At 50.0% G+C, this 13,717-nt stretch overlaps 4 protein-coding genes across 4 annotated transcripts; 1 reads left to right on the forward strand and 3 right to left on the reverse strand.

Annotated features, from left to right (window-relative positions):
* Positions 1 to 971: 971 nt before the first annotated feature.
* On the reverse strand, positions 972 to 1,755 carry AtWU_06222 (4a-hydroxytetrahydrobiopterin dehydratase; the record flags this gene model as incomplete). Its single annotated transcript, XM_035501332.1, has 3 exons — positions 972 to 1,127; positions 1,211 to 1,273; positions 1,378 to 1,755. 3 exons carry the CDS (start codon positions 1,753 to 1,755, stop codon positions 972 to 974), a joined length of 597 nt encoding a protein of 198 aa, XP_035357225.1.
* A 1,637-nt stretch (positions 1,756 to 3,392) lies between these two features.
* Positions 3,393 to 5,364, reverse strand: AtWU_06223 (putative MFS multidrug transporter; the record flags this gene model as incomplete). The annotated part of the gene is made up of 3 exons (XM_035501333.1): positions 3,393 to 3,691; positions 3,756 to 3,800; positions 3,855 to 5,364. 3 exons carry the CDS (start codon positions 5,362 to 5,364, stop codon positions 3,393 to 3,395), a joined length of 1,854 nt encoding a protein of 617 aa, XP_035357226.1.
* Positions 5,365 to 7,911: 2,547 nt separating this feature from the next.
* On the forward strand, positions 7,912 to 9,881 carry AtWU_06224 (uncharacterized protein; the record flags this gene model as incomplete). Its single annotated transcript, XM_035501334.1, has 5 exons — positions 7,912 to 7,934; positions 8,349 to 8,460; positions 8,516 to 9,106; positions 9,212 to 9,614; positions 9,742 to 9,881. The coding sequence occupies 5 exons, from the start codon at positions 7,912 to 7,914 to the stop codon at positions 9,879 to 9,881; spliced, it is 1,269 nt and encodes a 422-aa protein (XP_035357227.1).
* Positions 9,882 to 12,545: 2,664 nt separating this feature from the next.
* AtWU_06225 (polyprotein) lies at positions 12,546 to 13,019 on the reverse strand (the record flags this gene model as incomplete). Its single annotated transcript, XM_035501335.1, has 1 exon — positions 12,546 to 13,019. The coding sequence occupies one exon, from the start codon at positions 13,017 to 13,019 to the stop codon at positions 12,546 to 12,548; it is 474 nt and encodes a 157-aa protein (XP_035357228.1).
* Positions 13,020 to 13,717: the final 698 nt, after the last annotated feature.

The raw sequence follows: 13,717 nt of genomic DNA on the forward strand, positions 1-13,717 counted from the left end.
AGCAGATCTGAAACGGTCTGCGCGCGCAAGCGAACCCCCTGAGTGGAGGGGAGGGGGATTGGCTGAGCTGGGGATGGGCTGGAGAGAGAGAGGGAGGAGGGAGGAAGAGAGATGAGATCGTATGGAGTAGAATAGATTCGCACAAAAACATACCAGATAGTATGTGATGTGAATGCGCGACCTGCATCTCTCCCGCCACCCAAGTTGATCACCCAACCCAACATATCCACTCCTCCCTCGGGGGAGAGAATCCATTATGAAATTGGAGAGTCATGTTGATGCCCCTGAACTGAGCCAAACCTTACGGTCCCCACTTTCCGGGCAACGGTTGTCGGTTGATGAGCGAACTAGAGGCCTCAAGAGGGGGTGGAATTCGGTTAGTCGTGTTTGATTTTCTCCGGATGATGAACACATCAATTGAAAACATTGGAGAAGGGGGGGAAAGGATGGAGGAATGGAGAAATGCTTACCTGCAGAGTGACAGGATGTCCGTGTCAGATTAGATGTCGGTAGTATAAGTTGAGTTGGTTGTGTATTTTTTTTTTGTTTCTTCACACTTCGGGTCGGCATCTGGTTGGATGGTATGACCCGAAAACAGGCACAAGAGTGGCACATTCCAGCCATTTTTCTCAGCTGAAAGTTCGACTAGACTTACTTAGTACAAAAGTAGCTTGACTGACTGGCTGGATTGGATTGATTGTTGAACTACGCCTTTTTTGTTTATTGTCCACGAGGAACATAAGCGCTGACTAAGAGGTCACCCCCCTCTCTCCCCTCCCTTGTTTTGATTGTTTGAATAATAAATCAGATGATAATCAATTCATTTTAATCAATTTGGCTATCATGGGAATATTCCGCTGGCAAGTCACTAATAAATACCAATCAATCACACTCAATATTAACATGAATCTCCCCCTCAGCTCCTTACGCCACACAATTCCTCCATTCCCATCCAACAATGGGGATTGGGATTAGTCTCGACCCGGAGCGCACTTTTTCCCCTGTCCTTGTTCCACCGACCCCATCAGCTCCGCTGCCTCGTCGCAATGCTGCGCCATTTCCAAGTCCTTCTCACTTAAGCCCCGAGGATGGTGGGTAGTCCAGTGGATATCGACCGATCCGATTCTCTATGATGATTCCAAATCAGCCTCAATCATAACCATTTCACTTCACCCCCCTTTTTTTTCCCGCTGTGATGAGTCACACTTACCACAGTCATGGTAGGATGGTGCTTCTTGGTCGAACTCTGCGATGCGACCACGTTGACAAAGCTCTGCAAATAATACCAAATCGGTCAGATCACCTTGCGCCCATATCATATCTAACACATCGAAGGGAGGGGCGGAAAACAGGGGGAGGAGGAGGGGGCCAACATACCACCGCCTTGAAGTACGACTTGAAATAGAAGGTCTTCTTCACGCCCTGTCCATCCTCATCCAGTACCCATCCCTGTTCCTGCAGTGTCTGCAATCCCTGGCGCGCCTGTTCGGGGTTGGTCCCCTCTGCAAACTGTGGGTCCGCCATCGTCGAGGCGTGGCGCCGCAAAGCTATCCGATATGAAGGGGTGGTGTTGGGGAGGTTGGAGGTGTAGGTGTTGAAAGTGGTCGCCGCAGCACGAGGTCCGAGGCGGTGGGAGGAGGGAGGGATAACGCGAGAAGAGGAGGGTCGTAGATGGTAATTGCGGCGGAAGCAGTAACGTTGGAGGCGAGTGACCACCGCTCGGGGCTGCTGAATTGCCCTAGATACGTGGTCCATGCTGAGCGGTGGTAGAGAAGGGTAGATCAGACTATCTGCATAGCTGGCGCCGTCGAGTTATCGCAGCAGCAGCTCTCACTAAGCATCGCTCCGCGGCCACCGACCGTCTGTGGCACGTGACTGGGGGTGGCTGCGGACGGGTCGATCTCCCGCGGCAAGCGAATCTCCTGCATCCGCCGTGAAGTGCTCTTTCGCCACAATGCGCTCGGTCGATGAATAGTTTCATACTGACCACATGAACCCCCTGCTTGGTACATCGATTATCTCAAGTCAGCCTCCTGCTTCCTGCACTTCTCTATAATTAGCTGTCGAGCATAGTGCCAGCGGTTGGTGAGCTAAAACCCGGAGCATATACCATGATGAGACCAGATATAGTGCGTTCTTGTCAAAACCAACAAGCATCGCGAGAATTGTCTGATCAAGAATATCTCCCTATAGGTAAAACCAGTCCTAAACACCCTCATAGATGAAGGGAGCCATAGAAAGCATTGAAATCCCTTGAGTCTTTCAATATTGAGAAGCCAACCAATCCCCTTACATCCTCGGCAATACCACCCGAAGGACCCATCCACCCTTCGACGGGGCACCACATCGATTCATTCTAGAAAAGCCGACGAATGTTTCAAAACTCCAGATGGCAGAAACATGTGATTCCCCAAGGGCCTGTAGATCTCCCGCAGGGGTACCTGCATCAATCAATGCATGAGAAGCAGTGAGGGGTCTGATCTTTCAAACGGCGAGAAGCAAAGCACACAAGTACCAGTGTCACTACACTCGGGTCCGGTAAGATGATAGCATCGAGCTAGACCATGTCGACAATTAGCCAAGCGCTGTAAGAGGTATCCATCCATGGCTGGCTTTTGGTATCCATCCCAGGGATCGGGGGAGGGTATTCCGAGGCTGCCGAATCCGATGCTCCCGTCCGGATCCAGATGCAAGGTCGGTGTCTCCACATTCCAACCATCGGCATGATTCGGTCATTGCAGATGACCGCCATCTGAATCTGTTCGGTACTGCTTGACTCGGTCCTCCATGGTTCTGCTCCCGCTTGGTTGCACCGTCTGGTTGCATCCCACCGATCCTTATCTCTGTCGCGATCGTGCGGGACCGGTATAGGTTCATGGGATTTTATACTTTAGATATTGAATGGTTTCCAATGGTATCTTTTTATTTCTTAATTGTCCCATGAAAAAGAAACCCCTGTCTAGGATTTCTTCGAGGGTGAGACCGCGAACGGCCGAGCCTGCAAAAGCTCATAGCTACATGTTTGTGCCAGCCAGAAATGGCAACAGCTAACCAAGACAGCCCAAGCAGTAGAAAGCTAACCTAGTACTAGTACACGTTCCAAAAAGCGAAGCAAAGCTAATACGTCTCTCACTACTTCCCGAGCCAGCGCCTTGCCTAGAACTGAAAATGATTGTTGCGCATATACTATTGGGTATTGTAGGCCAAACCGTTTTCGGACAGAATATATAAGGGACAGGTCCGTGGATGGTAAAGAGTAAAGCAAACAACGTTTATGACCTGCAAAGGCATCGGCCATGATTGGTATCAACGCTCATTAATCGTCTCAGTGACATCGTAAAAATGTATCCGAGCGGCTCATGTCGCATGCGTAACGAATTCGGCATAAGAGCTCAGCGAGAAAGACTGTTTCTCCGTGAGTTGACACGGGAGTTGACGTTCGACGCTGGGCGGGATGCTATGTAGCTGCCAGGACGACTCCCAAGCGTATGACGAATGCGCAGATTCTGTTGCGAGCGTGCAAAGGAATTTGCCCTTGAACCGGAAGGAATCTTAGACAGCCGTCGCCCGTGAGTCTGAAGCTCGACTCTCGCATCGGACAGCTGCTGGGCAAATGGCGACCGCTTGCGGAGTGTTGGTCCGTACCAGTAGATGACGTATACTGCAATGACCAGAAGGAAAGAGATACAGACTGGAGGAAAGGCCGTTAGTGTCCCATATCCCCAGACGCAGGGCACATCAATGATAAGACTCACATAGGATGGTAGACGCGTATTCCAGGTGGTATTTCCCGCCAATGTCTAAAGTCATCTGTTAGAATCCCATCTAAACTGTGACGGTAATATGTTACTTACTCTCAAAGAAGGGTGTGGCAGGGATGGTGAGGACACCAGCCAAGAAATCTCGAGACCATCCGTTGCCGCCCGTTGCAGAAGCCGAGTACGGTCCGTAAGCGCAGATCATGTAATCGATAGTAGCCATGTAGATGCTGTAGTTGGCAATACCGACGATGGCAGAGAATACCATGCTTCCAATCCAGTGGACAGGGGGTCCCAAACTGGTCCACGCAAAACCAATCAAGCCAATAGGCAAGCAGGGTGCAGTATAAAGAAGAAACCAAAGTCGAGATTCGTACTGAGCCCGCTCATCGTCAGGCTTCCTGCGCCGCTCCTCAATGTTTCTTCTAATGACGGGTATGAAAGCGCCCCATGCGATAAAGTAGCCCACGAGAATGGGAAGGAACGACAAGCCTAGCTCCACGGTGCCGAAACCCCACTGGTCGTACACAAGGCTGAACGACTGAATGAACATGAAGATCAGGGCATCACTGAAACCACTCAGCAGAGATAGAGTGAGGACAATCGGCTCCGTCAAGAACATCTTGAAGGGACGGATCCAGGTGATGAGGACTTCGTGCATCGAGAAGCGGTCCTTGAAAGGGACCAGCTCGTTCGGTCCATAAATATTGGGGTCTTCGCCGCTTTCCCTTCGCTTCTTTGCGATACGGTCCATCATAATCGTTGTCCGGGTCTCAGGGACCAAAAGGAAGTGCGCCACCTGCACGAAACCCCCAAATATGAGCTGAATCCAGATGTTCCAGCGCCACGGCAGATATGCTTCCACAAATCCTCCAACAACTGGTCCAATCACTGAGCCACCCACTGAAGAGAATACCACGCAGGCGACAGCATACTGTTGGTCATCGGCTTCCCAAAGGTCCGCGATCATACCCAGAGTAACTGAGCCACCAGCTGAGCTAAGACCTCCCAGAGCACGTCCTACCATGATAGATGCAAAATTGGGGGCGAGAGCAACGGGGAGTTGCCAAATGTTCACAAGGAACAGACTGAGCTGTAAAATCGGCTTCCGGCCCAGTTCCTCACTCCATGGTGCCCAAAGCTCGCAACCAAAGGCGTAGAGAACCAAGAAAATCATAGCACCACACCGAGCAGCTTGCATGCTGACTCCGAATTCTTCGGATATACCGGTGAGGGCGTTGGAGTAGAGACTGGTATTAAAGTTCATTGATGTTTGGACAAGAAAGATTACGGAAATGATCATCCATTTCTTCCAGCTGGGAAAAGCATAGCCGAGTTGGTCGTAGCAGTCTTCCTCGGTCAGCTCGACCTTTTCGGACGCGGCATTCTCTAATTGGTGTAGAGTAGTTCCAGCGTTGGGGTCTGATGGAAGCGGTTGAGACTTTTGCTGCTGTTCCAGAGCCTTTTCGGTTGCTGGATCAAGAATGGTGTCGGTTTGAGTAGAAGACGAGGCTTCTGACTCATGAATCTTTTCATGATTACTCATGTCTCTGTCTGGGCGAGAAGCCATTATGCGCACTGTAACGTACTGAATTAGTCGCTGCATGGTGTTTGATTGGAAGAAATGTAAACTGTGAGAATATTGGGAAAAGAAAGCAAAGCATGAAGCGCAGAGATGCTTGTAGGTTCACGCCATCATGCGATAGTCACATTGGTGTATGAATAGCATGTACTTACAGCCGACCCAGACTGAATAAAGATAGAGAAGACCAGGCAATCAAGGCGAGCAAGTGAGAATGGGAATAGCAAATCACTGGAAGGGAGGAAGGAGCACTGAGAAGTTCTTGTTAAGGGAAGGACTGGAAATTGAGTGTAGGGAGGAAGGAGAAAGAAGAAAAAGAGCAGGAGTGGGCGGAGAGGGAGGAAGTAATAGAAGTAATCACAAGCAGCAGATGACGGTGATTGGGTTAGGCCAGAAAGGGAAAGAGCGCAAGAAGACTGGAGTAAGAGATCAGGCCTACCTGGGACTAGTATCAAAACTACTTTTTCAGGAAAGTACCCCAGAAAAGGCAACCGCGATGGGGTTCTATCACGGTACTTATATCCCAGTAACCAGTCGCATCAGGGGAAGAAGTGGGTGATGTTACCGCAACACCCATGGATCGCACGGGCAGCACTGCAGGAATGACTCTGCTTTATATCAATCCACCAGTTTTCCCATTCCTCTCCAATAGGAGTCGGGGATTGTACATTTAGAGTTCAGTCGGTCCAGGCGTCTCCGATGACTCGGGGCATGGGGAATTAGTTCACTTTGGCCTTTCTGTCCAATTTACACTTTTTTCTTTCTGGCTGCAACTTCAGCCTTCTGCCCCCTTTCTACTTTGCCACTCACCATTGTTAAGGCCTGGTCTCTGTGGCTTGTAATAATGATGATAGCACTCGCATGAATTCTTGACAGGACTGGCATAACTCAAATTAGGGGAGATTGGATGCATATTTCCCGGATGGGGTGTTGGGTATCGGTCGTCTTTGGCCAAGCAGCCGGCCGCACACGGTTAGGGCCGAATGATGATGCATTTGGCCTGCCGAATCAGGACCGGCTTGGTAGGTACTACATACCACCTAAACCAGACTCCGAAGAGCCCACTTGCCACACTGACACGGCCAGTCATTTTCCAGACAGCTCTGGGGCGATGCTGATGGACGGATCCATCGTGCTTAACTCCGTCCTTAACATCATTCCTTAATCACTCATCGCCTGACCTCTGGGGGAAACCGGTTGAGTTTCCAGAGCCAAGAGTGGTCGGCGCGACCACTACGGCTTCCCCACTTCGGTGGTTGTCGATATTCATTACTCTCACTGGAGCCGTTCTGGGCCGATAGGACTACGGTCTCTAGAATGCCCGTTTCGGGGAAGCCTGCCACGACACGGGTGCGGGAGGACTTCTTCCTACGGTGAGAGATTGCGAGTTATGTTGAGAAAACTGCACTTTAGACTTTGTGCGCCAGACTCTACATTTTATGGAAAAGGTGCCCTGGACAGGCCGAGAAGGTCCAGCCTGTCAATAATGCGAGCGCAAAAGTGTGCCCACGCAAGGGGCCGCCGGGGTCTCCAGGTGGCCATGGGCGCTGTACATGACTGCGTGGCCTCCCGAGCAGATGGGTCATGAAAGCTGACAACCATGAGAATGAAAAAATTTTTATCAAAAGATATACGCTAAGTACTGCTAGTGTTCCTGTCCGGGTTTTGGAGTCCGGGGGGGAGGGTGGGCTGCAAAGAACAGGAAGCCACAGCATTGGTCTGTGTTCCGCTTTTTAGGCGGTTTCCATGTTGGACCCAGTTTTCCCTCATCGAATTTCCCACGGGGTTGGATTAGCTGGTCTCGGGGTAGCCGGGGGTGACGTCAAGCCTTCCCTGACCAAGGCGATCGGCGCCCCCAATGCTTTTCTTTTTCTCTCACGTATTACAAGTGTGTCATCGGCTTATTCAAGTCCTGGGGGGTTATGTCCCTTCAATACCGTCATTGACTGTTTCGATGGTCGTCGATGTGGTCATGCTAATGCATCTGAACATGTAGGGGGAAATAAGCAGTAAATGATCACGTTGCCCCTAAGTACTTTCCAGAAGGCTGTATCGAAACCCGTCGCCGATCGAGCGCCATCACATAAGCCAAGCGGTAATATACAGGCTTTCAGCAAGCAAAGCCTCAATCAAGACTTCCACTAGGACTGTTGAACACAAATTTATGATGACCATTCCGCCACCAACAGGGTGGTCGAACCTCCCGGTCTCACATGGATAAATGGATTGACCCCTGGCTAGTGTCTCGTAGGTGGAGATGGCGAGGTCATCTTCAATGAAGCCACTAAACAACTTCGGTAGTCTGCACCGATACGAAGCAACAATCAACCATAGGCTGTTGCTACATCTGTTATGTAAAATTTGATTGAACCAGGAATGTTGAAGGATTCCAGCCTACTTAGCCAGGAAGCAGTAGTACCCTCTGGAAGGGTCCGATTGTCGGGACATGGAGTACAAAGTACTACTACTATACCAAGAGCCTAGCACCGAGGCCATTTTGTCCTGGTGGCTCTGTATGGTCGGATAGTGCCGCCTTCCCACTCTCAAGGTTTGTCAAGACTTGACGCCAAGATGGTGTGGCGGATGATCCCCTGGTAAGCAGACAAATTTGACTGTTGAGTGTACAAACTACAGCCCGGTGAGTCGGGTTCTCTCTGCAGGGACTCTCATGCCCCAGCAAGCATTCTTTAGAGGGGGAGGGGGCAACAGAATGTTCGATTGCATTGTGCTGCGATCTCACTTAGGCTTTTTATCCACTGACAACCACTGAAAAATTCGCCGAAACATTCAGATCGATCTGTTCACGTGTGCGTGGGGGTTCGAAGTGGTATTCGGGAGATGACCGAAACCCGGACCGGCTTGCAACACCGTTTCCAGGGAAAAGCGACTCCAGGCTTTCCCCGGCCCAGACCGACTTTGATGCCGGATCCAGTGTCTCGTAGAACTAGGCCGAATCTAGGCATCCCGTGATCATCCCGTCAGCAAAGCGTCAGTCTGACATTGACCAGTTTGAAGGTTGACCGCCTTCTTAGTACAGCCACCCCCCGCCTTCAGGTGCAGGAATGCGGCACGCCGGCTCCAGCTCTGCAATCCACTGCAACCAACCCATTGTTTGAGCCAGTCCGTGGCAGCAAGTGCTCGCAGACACTGTTCAGTTAACGGTTCTCGCAAAAAGTGGTGGTTTGATCCTTCCAGTTGGACCTACCTCGTCAACAGACCCACTGTCATCCATTGGCCGGCCTCCTTTAACCTGCTTCCCCAAGTCATGTCGCCCGATATCAACTCTCTGTCCCCGACCTGGTCCACTACTTCTTCCCCGCGTCAACGTCGGCTGCCCCCGACTTTATCCGATTCCTTATCGTCACAGCATACTCAGCCAGACTTTCCTTCTGCAGCCCTGCCCAATATGAATGACGGTTCAGCAAATAACCATAGCAACATCATTGCCACTGATCTGCCTCACCGGCCCTCTCACAGTCATCGCTCCAGCATGTCAGGATCGGAACGCCGCCGGTCCCGTACCGGTTCCAGCTCAATCCTGAACAATGGCCATAACAGCGCTAGTGATTCGGCCCCCGTGGAACCGACCCCAACCCCCCACGACCACCACCGGTCTTCCTTTGGCCATAATGGGCTTCGCACCTCTAGTCCGCTCAGTAATGTCGGGGGGAACCCGACCGTTGCCACCGGGGACCCGCATCATCAACGTGCGCCGTCCCTGGGGGAGCTCCATCAGGAACTAGAACAAGAACAAGAAGCACAAGTGGTATGATCCAACTATTACTGTGTCACTGCCCGGCGCATTCTATGTTGCTATCGCACCACCATGAGTAAGAGATAGCCACTAACCACGCTCCTTGAAAATGGCTAGAACCGTCTTTTACACATGATCCGAAGCCAGCAAGCTCAGCTACAGCACCTTCAACAGCAACAACAACACTCGCAGGCCGTGGTGGATGACTCTGGTCCTGCGGAACGGCTGACCCCATTCCCCCCAATTCCCCCGCTCCCCACAACCAGCAGTCGGGCGTCAACCCAATTGCCTTCCTCCTTGTCCAGCCGGCGACCCTCCCGCCCGTCTAGTCAAGCCGCTTCACCCAATCTCCGACCGCTGGCCGAGCCGTCGTGCGGGTCAGAGGGACCGGATTGGAGTGCAGGCCCCGGTGAGAGCCCAGCCCGGCGGGGAAGCAGGGATGAAAGCGCATTTTACCAGGCGGAGGCAGCGATGCTGACGCGCGAAAACCAAATGCTCCGACAGCGAATCCGCGATTTAGGTGCGCGATTTCCCATCCTCCCTTTTTGGTTTACTCTCCTTCGTATCCTTTCATCCACTACTCCTGAGCGCACAGAGCCTCGAAAAAGGCCTTTAAGTACTTAGAGTTTCGTGCTGACGGCGTATAGAACGCCAAGTTAGTGAGCTGACCTCTGGTGCCCGATCAAGCGAGATCCCTGCGGCACCTACCGCACAAGGAACCGAGGCCGTAGATCACCCAGCGTCCGCAGGAGTGGGATCGGCGAACGAGTCGTCAGACAAGACCTGATTGACCAGGAGCCACATGGGAGGCCTTTATTCTTGCCCTCTTACACTTTCTTCTTTTTACAGTGTATTCTGCGGTATTACGGAATGCAGTACTCTCCAGATCAGCAGTGATCAGCATGTTCTTGTGATGGATGGAAAAAGCCACGTCGGTATCTGAGCGGGCGTTCATGCGCAGAAAATAAAATATCCCTCCAAAATGTCTGTCTGCGCATGATCCTAACATCTGTCCATACTATATCATAGTAGTGGCTGTGCGGTGGGCATATGAATACTCCTCATCCACCAACACCCGTAGTTAGCCGCGTGTACTCGGGCCCCTATGTGTGGGGTACGTACATACACTTAAGTAGTAGTGGGTGCATAGGCAAGATGAAAAAGAATGCGTGACCATACTGACCCCGACTTCACATCCAATGAAGAAGACATACATACGTTAGCGCATACGTTGGAAGCAACTTAGTCTACTCCAGGCTGTCTGTTTGTTCTCCACGGGCCCGCCACGCGGCTTTTTTTCCCCCTCCCTTGCTCGAAAGTCAAATGTCATATTAAGTTTACTTAGTGTAGTTATCAACATGTTGTTGACACACTGCGGGTTTTATTTAGAGTTTACCCCTAGTTGTTAGTAAGCTAAAGCTTACTTGTCATGGTTTACTTACCGGTTACTTAACGAGGAAGTTCTACGAGGGGTGGGTTTGCTGTACATCTGGTAGAAGTGGGGTATTATTATTATTATTTTTATTATGAGAGATAATGTTAACTCTGGGGATGGTATACACTACTATGTACATGACACGGAAAGCTCACTTGGTGGAATGGAAGAATTGGGGTATTCGGGGTAGCCGGGGGTTGCTAGTTAGAAATGAAGTAGAAAAATATTGAGAGTTGATAATGTACTGTGTTGATGGTTATTTTTTGGATTCTACAGAGTAATGGACTTCCAACCATGGATATCTTGGGGAAAAAAATGTTTTAAGGACCGGTTTCATGTTCTTCTACATCTCAGATCTGATTCTTCCTCGGCTTTGAAAGACACAAATCACAGAAAATCCGGTGCACGTTTTCATCCTCAGCATGGTCTTCTGCTCAACGGCCAACCAGACAATCAGACGAGCATGGAGCACTTTAAAAGCTCCTTTTCGGACTGTTCATGTTGAATTTTGTGGTTCATTAGAGAACCCCAAATGAGACGTTGATGCAGTTAACATCCCATAGTGGAATTGTCCTTCGATGTATTTCTTTTCTTGGTGAGACCTCATGAATCATATCTCGAAGCACCAAGCACACAGTATCCAATTTCAATGAAATTTGCTTCGTGAACTAGCAGATTGGTTTTCTGGAAGATTATAGCTCTGAGTCATCGTTGATAGGCATTGGTCTGGTGCATTGACAAAGTCCGCAGTTGGATCAGAGAGTCTTCGACGGAGCCGAGCTTCATCTTCTGCTCGGTTTCATTCATTATACTCTTAGATCTATGCTGGGTGTTCTTTCTCCGCACAACACAACCACACATCTCTGAGGAACATCATTTTGCATAGCATACTAACGAGAACGATCATGATCGTCGTTCATGCAATGGGAGCGTGACAGCAAGATGGTTAGTCAGTAGCATCATGCTGTGGTTCTAGGTCTTCCAGATGCAACCACCCAAGCAGTCAAGAGGAATTGCATAACCAAGGTATTTGTTCCTCTCTCTTTTGGGGGTTGACTGTAGTATATAGAGGATACACCTAGCCAAGTGCATAGGTGGGGAAGTAGTACTAGATCACCAGTTGAATCCTCATCACTCGTCGTTGTTCTTCGCACAGTTGATGGTAGTGTACATCTTTGCCCTTGATGTGTTGCTAATGTTAGGATTAGCAATGATAGATCTCAGACCAGCAATAGTTGCTGTATTCGCTTGAGTATTCCACCGAGTTGAAAGGTCGTTATGCTCGGCTGCGGAGTCTTGTCTATGAAAGCTAGGAAGAAGCACTTTTTAAAGGTATTGCAGTGGTGGACTATGGACTAGGAAAGACAGACGTAGCTGGTTAACCCAGTCATGGAAGGAAGGGCCGGTTTTCGTATAGTCAAAGACGAGTTGTGTGCATGCTATCAGCGGTACAGGAGGGAACAAGGAGAGGCAATGTTTGCCATCTTCGTCTGATTGGGCGAGGGATGTATATCCCGGCTATGCAAAGTGGATATATCGTGTGTCTGATATTAGAGTGGTTCACAAGTAGTAAGATGCTCAACTGAAGTCGGGTGTCGTGATCTCTCAAAAGATTAGGAAGAATATTTCACTGCGTCATTTCTCTTTAAGTCGCTCGTCTCTTCCATCGTATGTTATCATCCTCGAACTCATATGGTTGAAGGCACAGACCGACCAAACCGAAGTCAGTTGAGCGATGAATGGATTTAACATCGCCGTTGGTGATCTTCTAGCTTACCTCAGGGCTATGGGCAGTACGTATATTTCCAGAAGCTGTAGTCTTCACTTTTTCCTGGTCTAGACTGATCCACATCCAAATCTCACACATCCAGCCAGTCAGAATTACATATCGTGGGTCTGATACGACGCCAGGGCCAGCACTCGCTTGAGAACTCCGCCATTTCTACCGGCAAGTGGGTCAGCCCCGGGACCATCTATGTCTTCCTTTGCTGCTCACGTCTGGTGCTGATGCGAGTCTCAAGGCTTTTTGCTTGTTGGACGACCAGGTAATGGGACCGCCGGCGTAGAAGATGACGTATCCCTCTGTAGATTTGCAATCTTCGTGACGGCATGTGCAGCATCCACGTAGTCTTCGATTCCTTTGGTGTGATCAGGTACCAGCGTGATCCCGTAGGTAATGGTGTCTCGTAGATGTCTGTATACAACCTTCAACGCTTTTGCATCTACCGTAGTAGGGGCGTGCATGCGTCTCTGGAGGCGAAACATGGCGTGGCGTAGATCAGGCCTCGTTTTAGTGGTCAACCAATTCAACCTGCCTACGAGGCTCTGGTATTCGTTAACATCAACGCCTTCGGTCGACATGGTAGTGCGGTCCGCCTTTCCGTAGGTAGGGGTCATAGGGATAGCGACGCCTGAGCAAGATTGCATGCCTGCAGCAGCGAGGTAGGCTGGATTTATCATCGACTTGTTCTTGATCATTAAAGCTTCCATCAGTATGAGCGATAGTAGGCTGCTGTCCTAGACTCTTCGTTCGTTATCGAGACGTCCAACATGCTCCCGAATACGAGGCTTGGCCATCTTAGAGTAGCGAGACGCCCTATTGCCGCAACAATGCGGTAGATATGGATATCGCCATTCTCGATATCGTGAGATCGATTTGTCGCATCGATACTTGTTGTCAATCCAGGATAAATGTAGTCCCCCAGCCACCCGCCCCCACGCCATCAACTGTACCATAAGCAATGCGAACTGGCGTAATCCGAGCATTGCACAACCGAATGCCTTCATATTATGGTAGATATGGACCAATCAGAAATGAGGTTTTGCACTTGACTGTGACCACCTGGCCATTCTTTGTGATGTGACTGACTTCCTATAAAGAATAAAGGAGACTTTCTTAGAGAAAGCATCAACTACCACAAAGAATAAGTCAGTCCATGTTTGGCGGGAGGAAAGAATTGAAAGTCCATAAGGTATGGTTCCGATTGATAAAGAGGTTTGTACTCGACCGTAACCACCTGCTGTAGAAGAGGTTACTGGCAAGAATATCCATTGTAGACACCATCAATACTGCACCTTCAGCATGTTTATCATCATTCATACAGTCGGAAACAGCTCTCTAGGTAGGAGGTACGTGAGGTGAAATTCCCGGTGCCGTAGGTCACTTCTTCATCGAGCGTGAGTACTCT

This window comes from Aspergillus tubingensis (genome assembly GCF_013340325.1).
Source record: "Aspergillus tubingensis WU-2223L DNA, scaffold_7, whole genome shotgun sequence".
In the NCBI taxonomy this organism is placed as follows: Eukaryota; Fungi; Ascomycota; class Eurotiomycetes; order Eurotiales; family Aspergillaceae; genus Aspergillus; species Aspergillus tubingensis.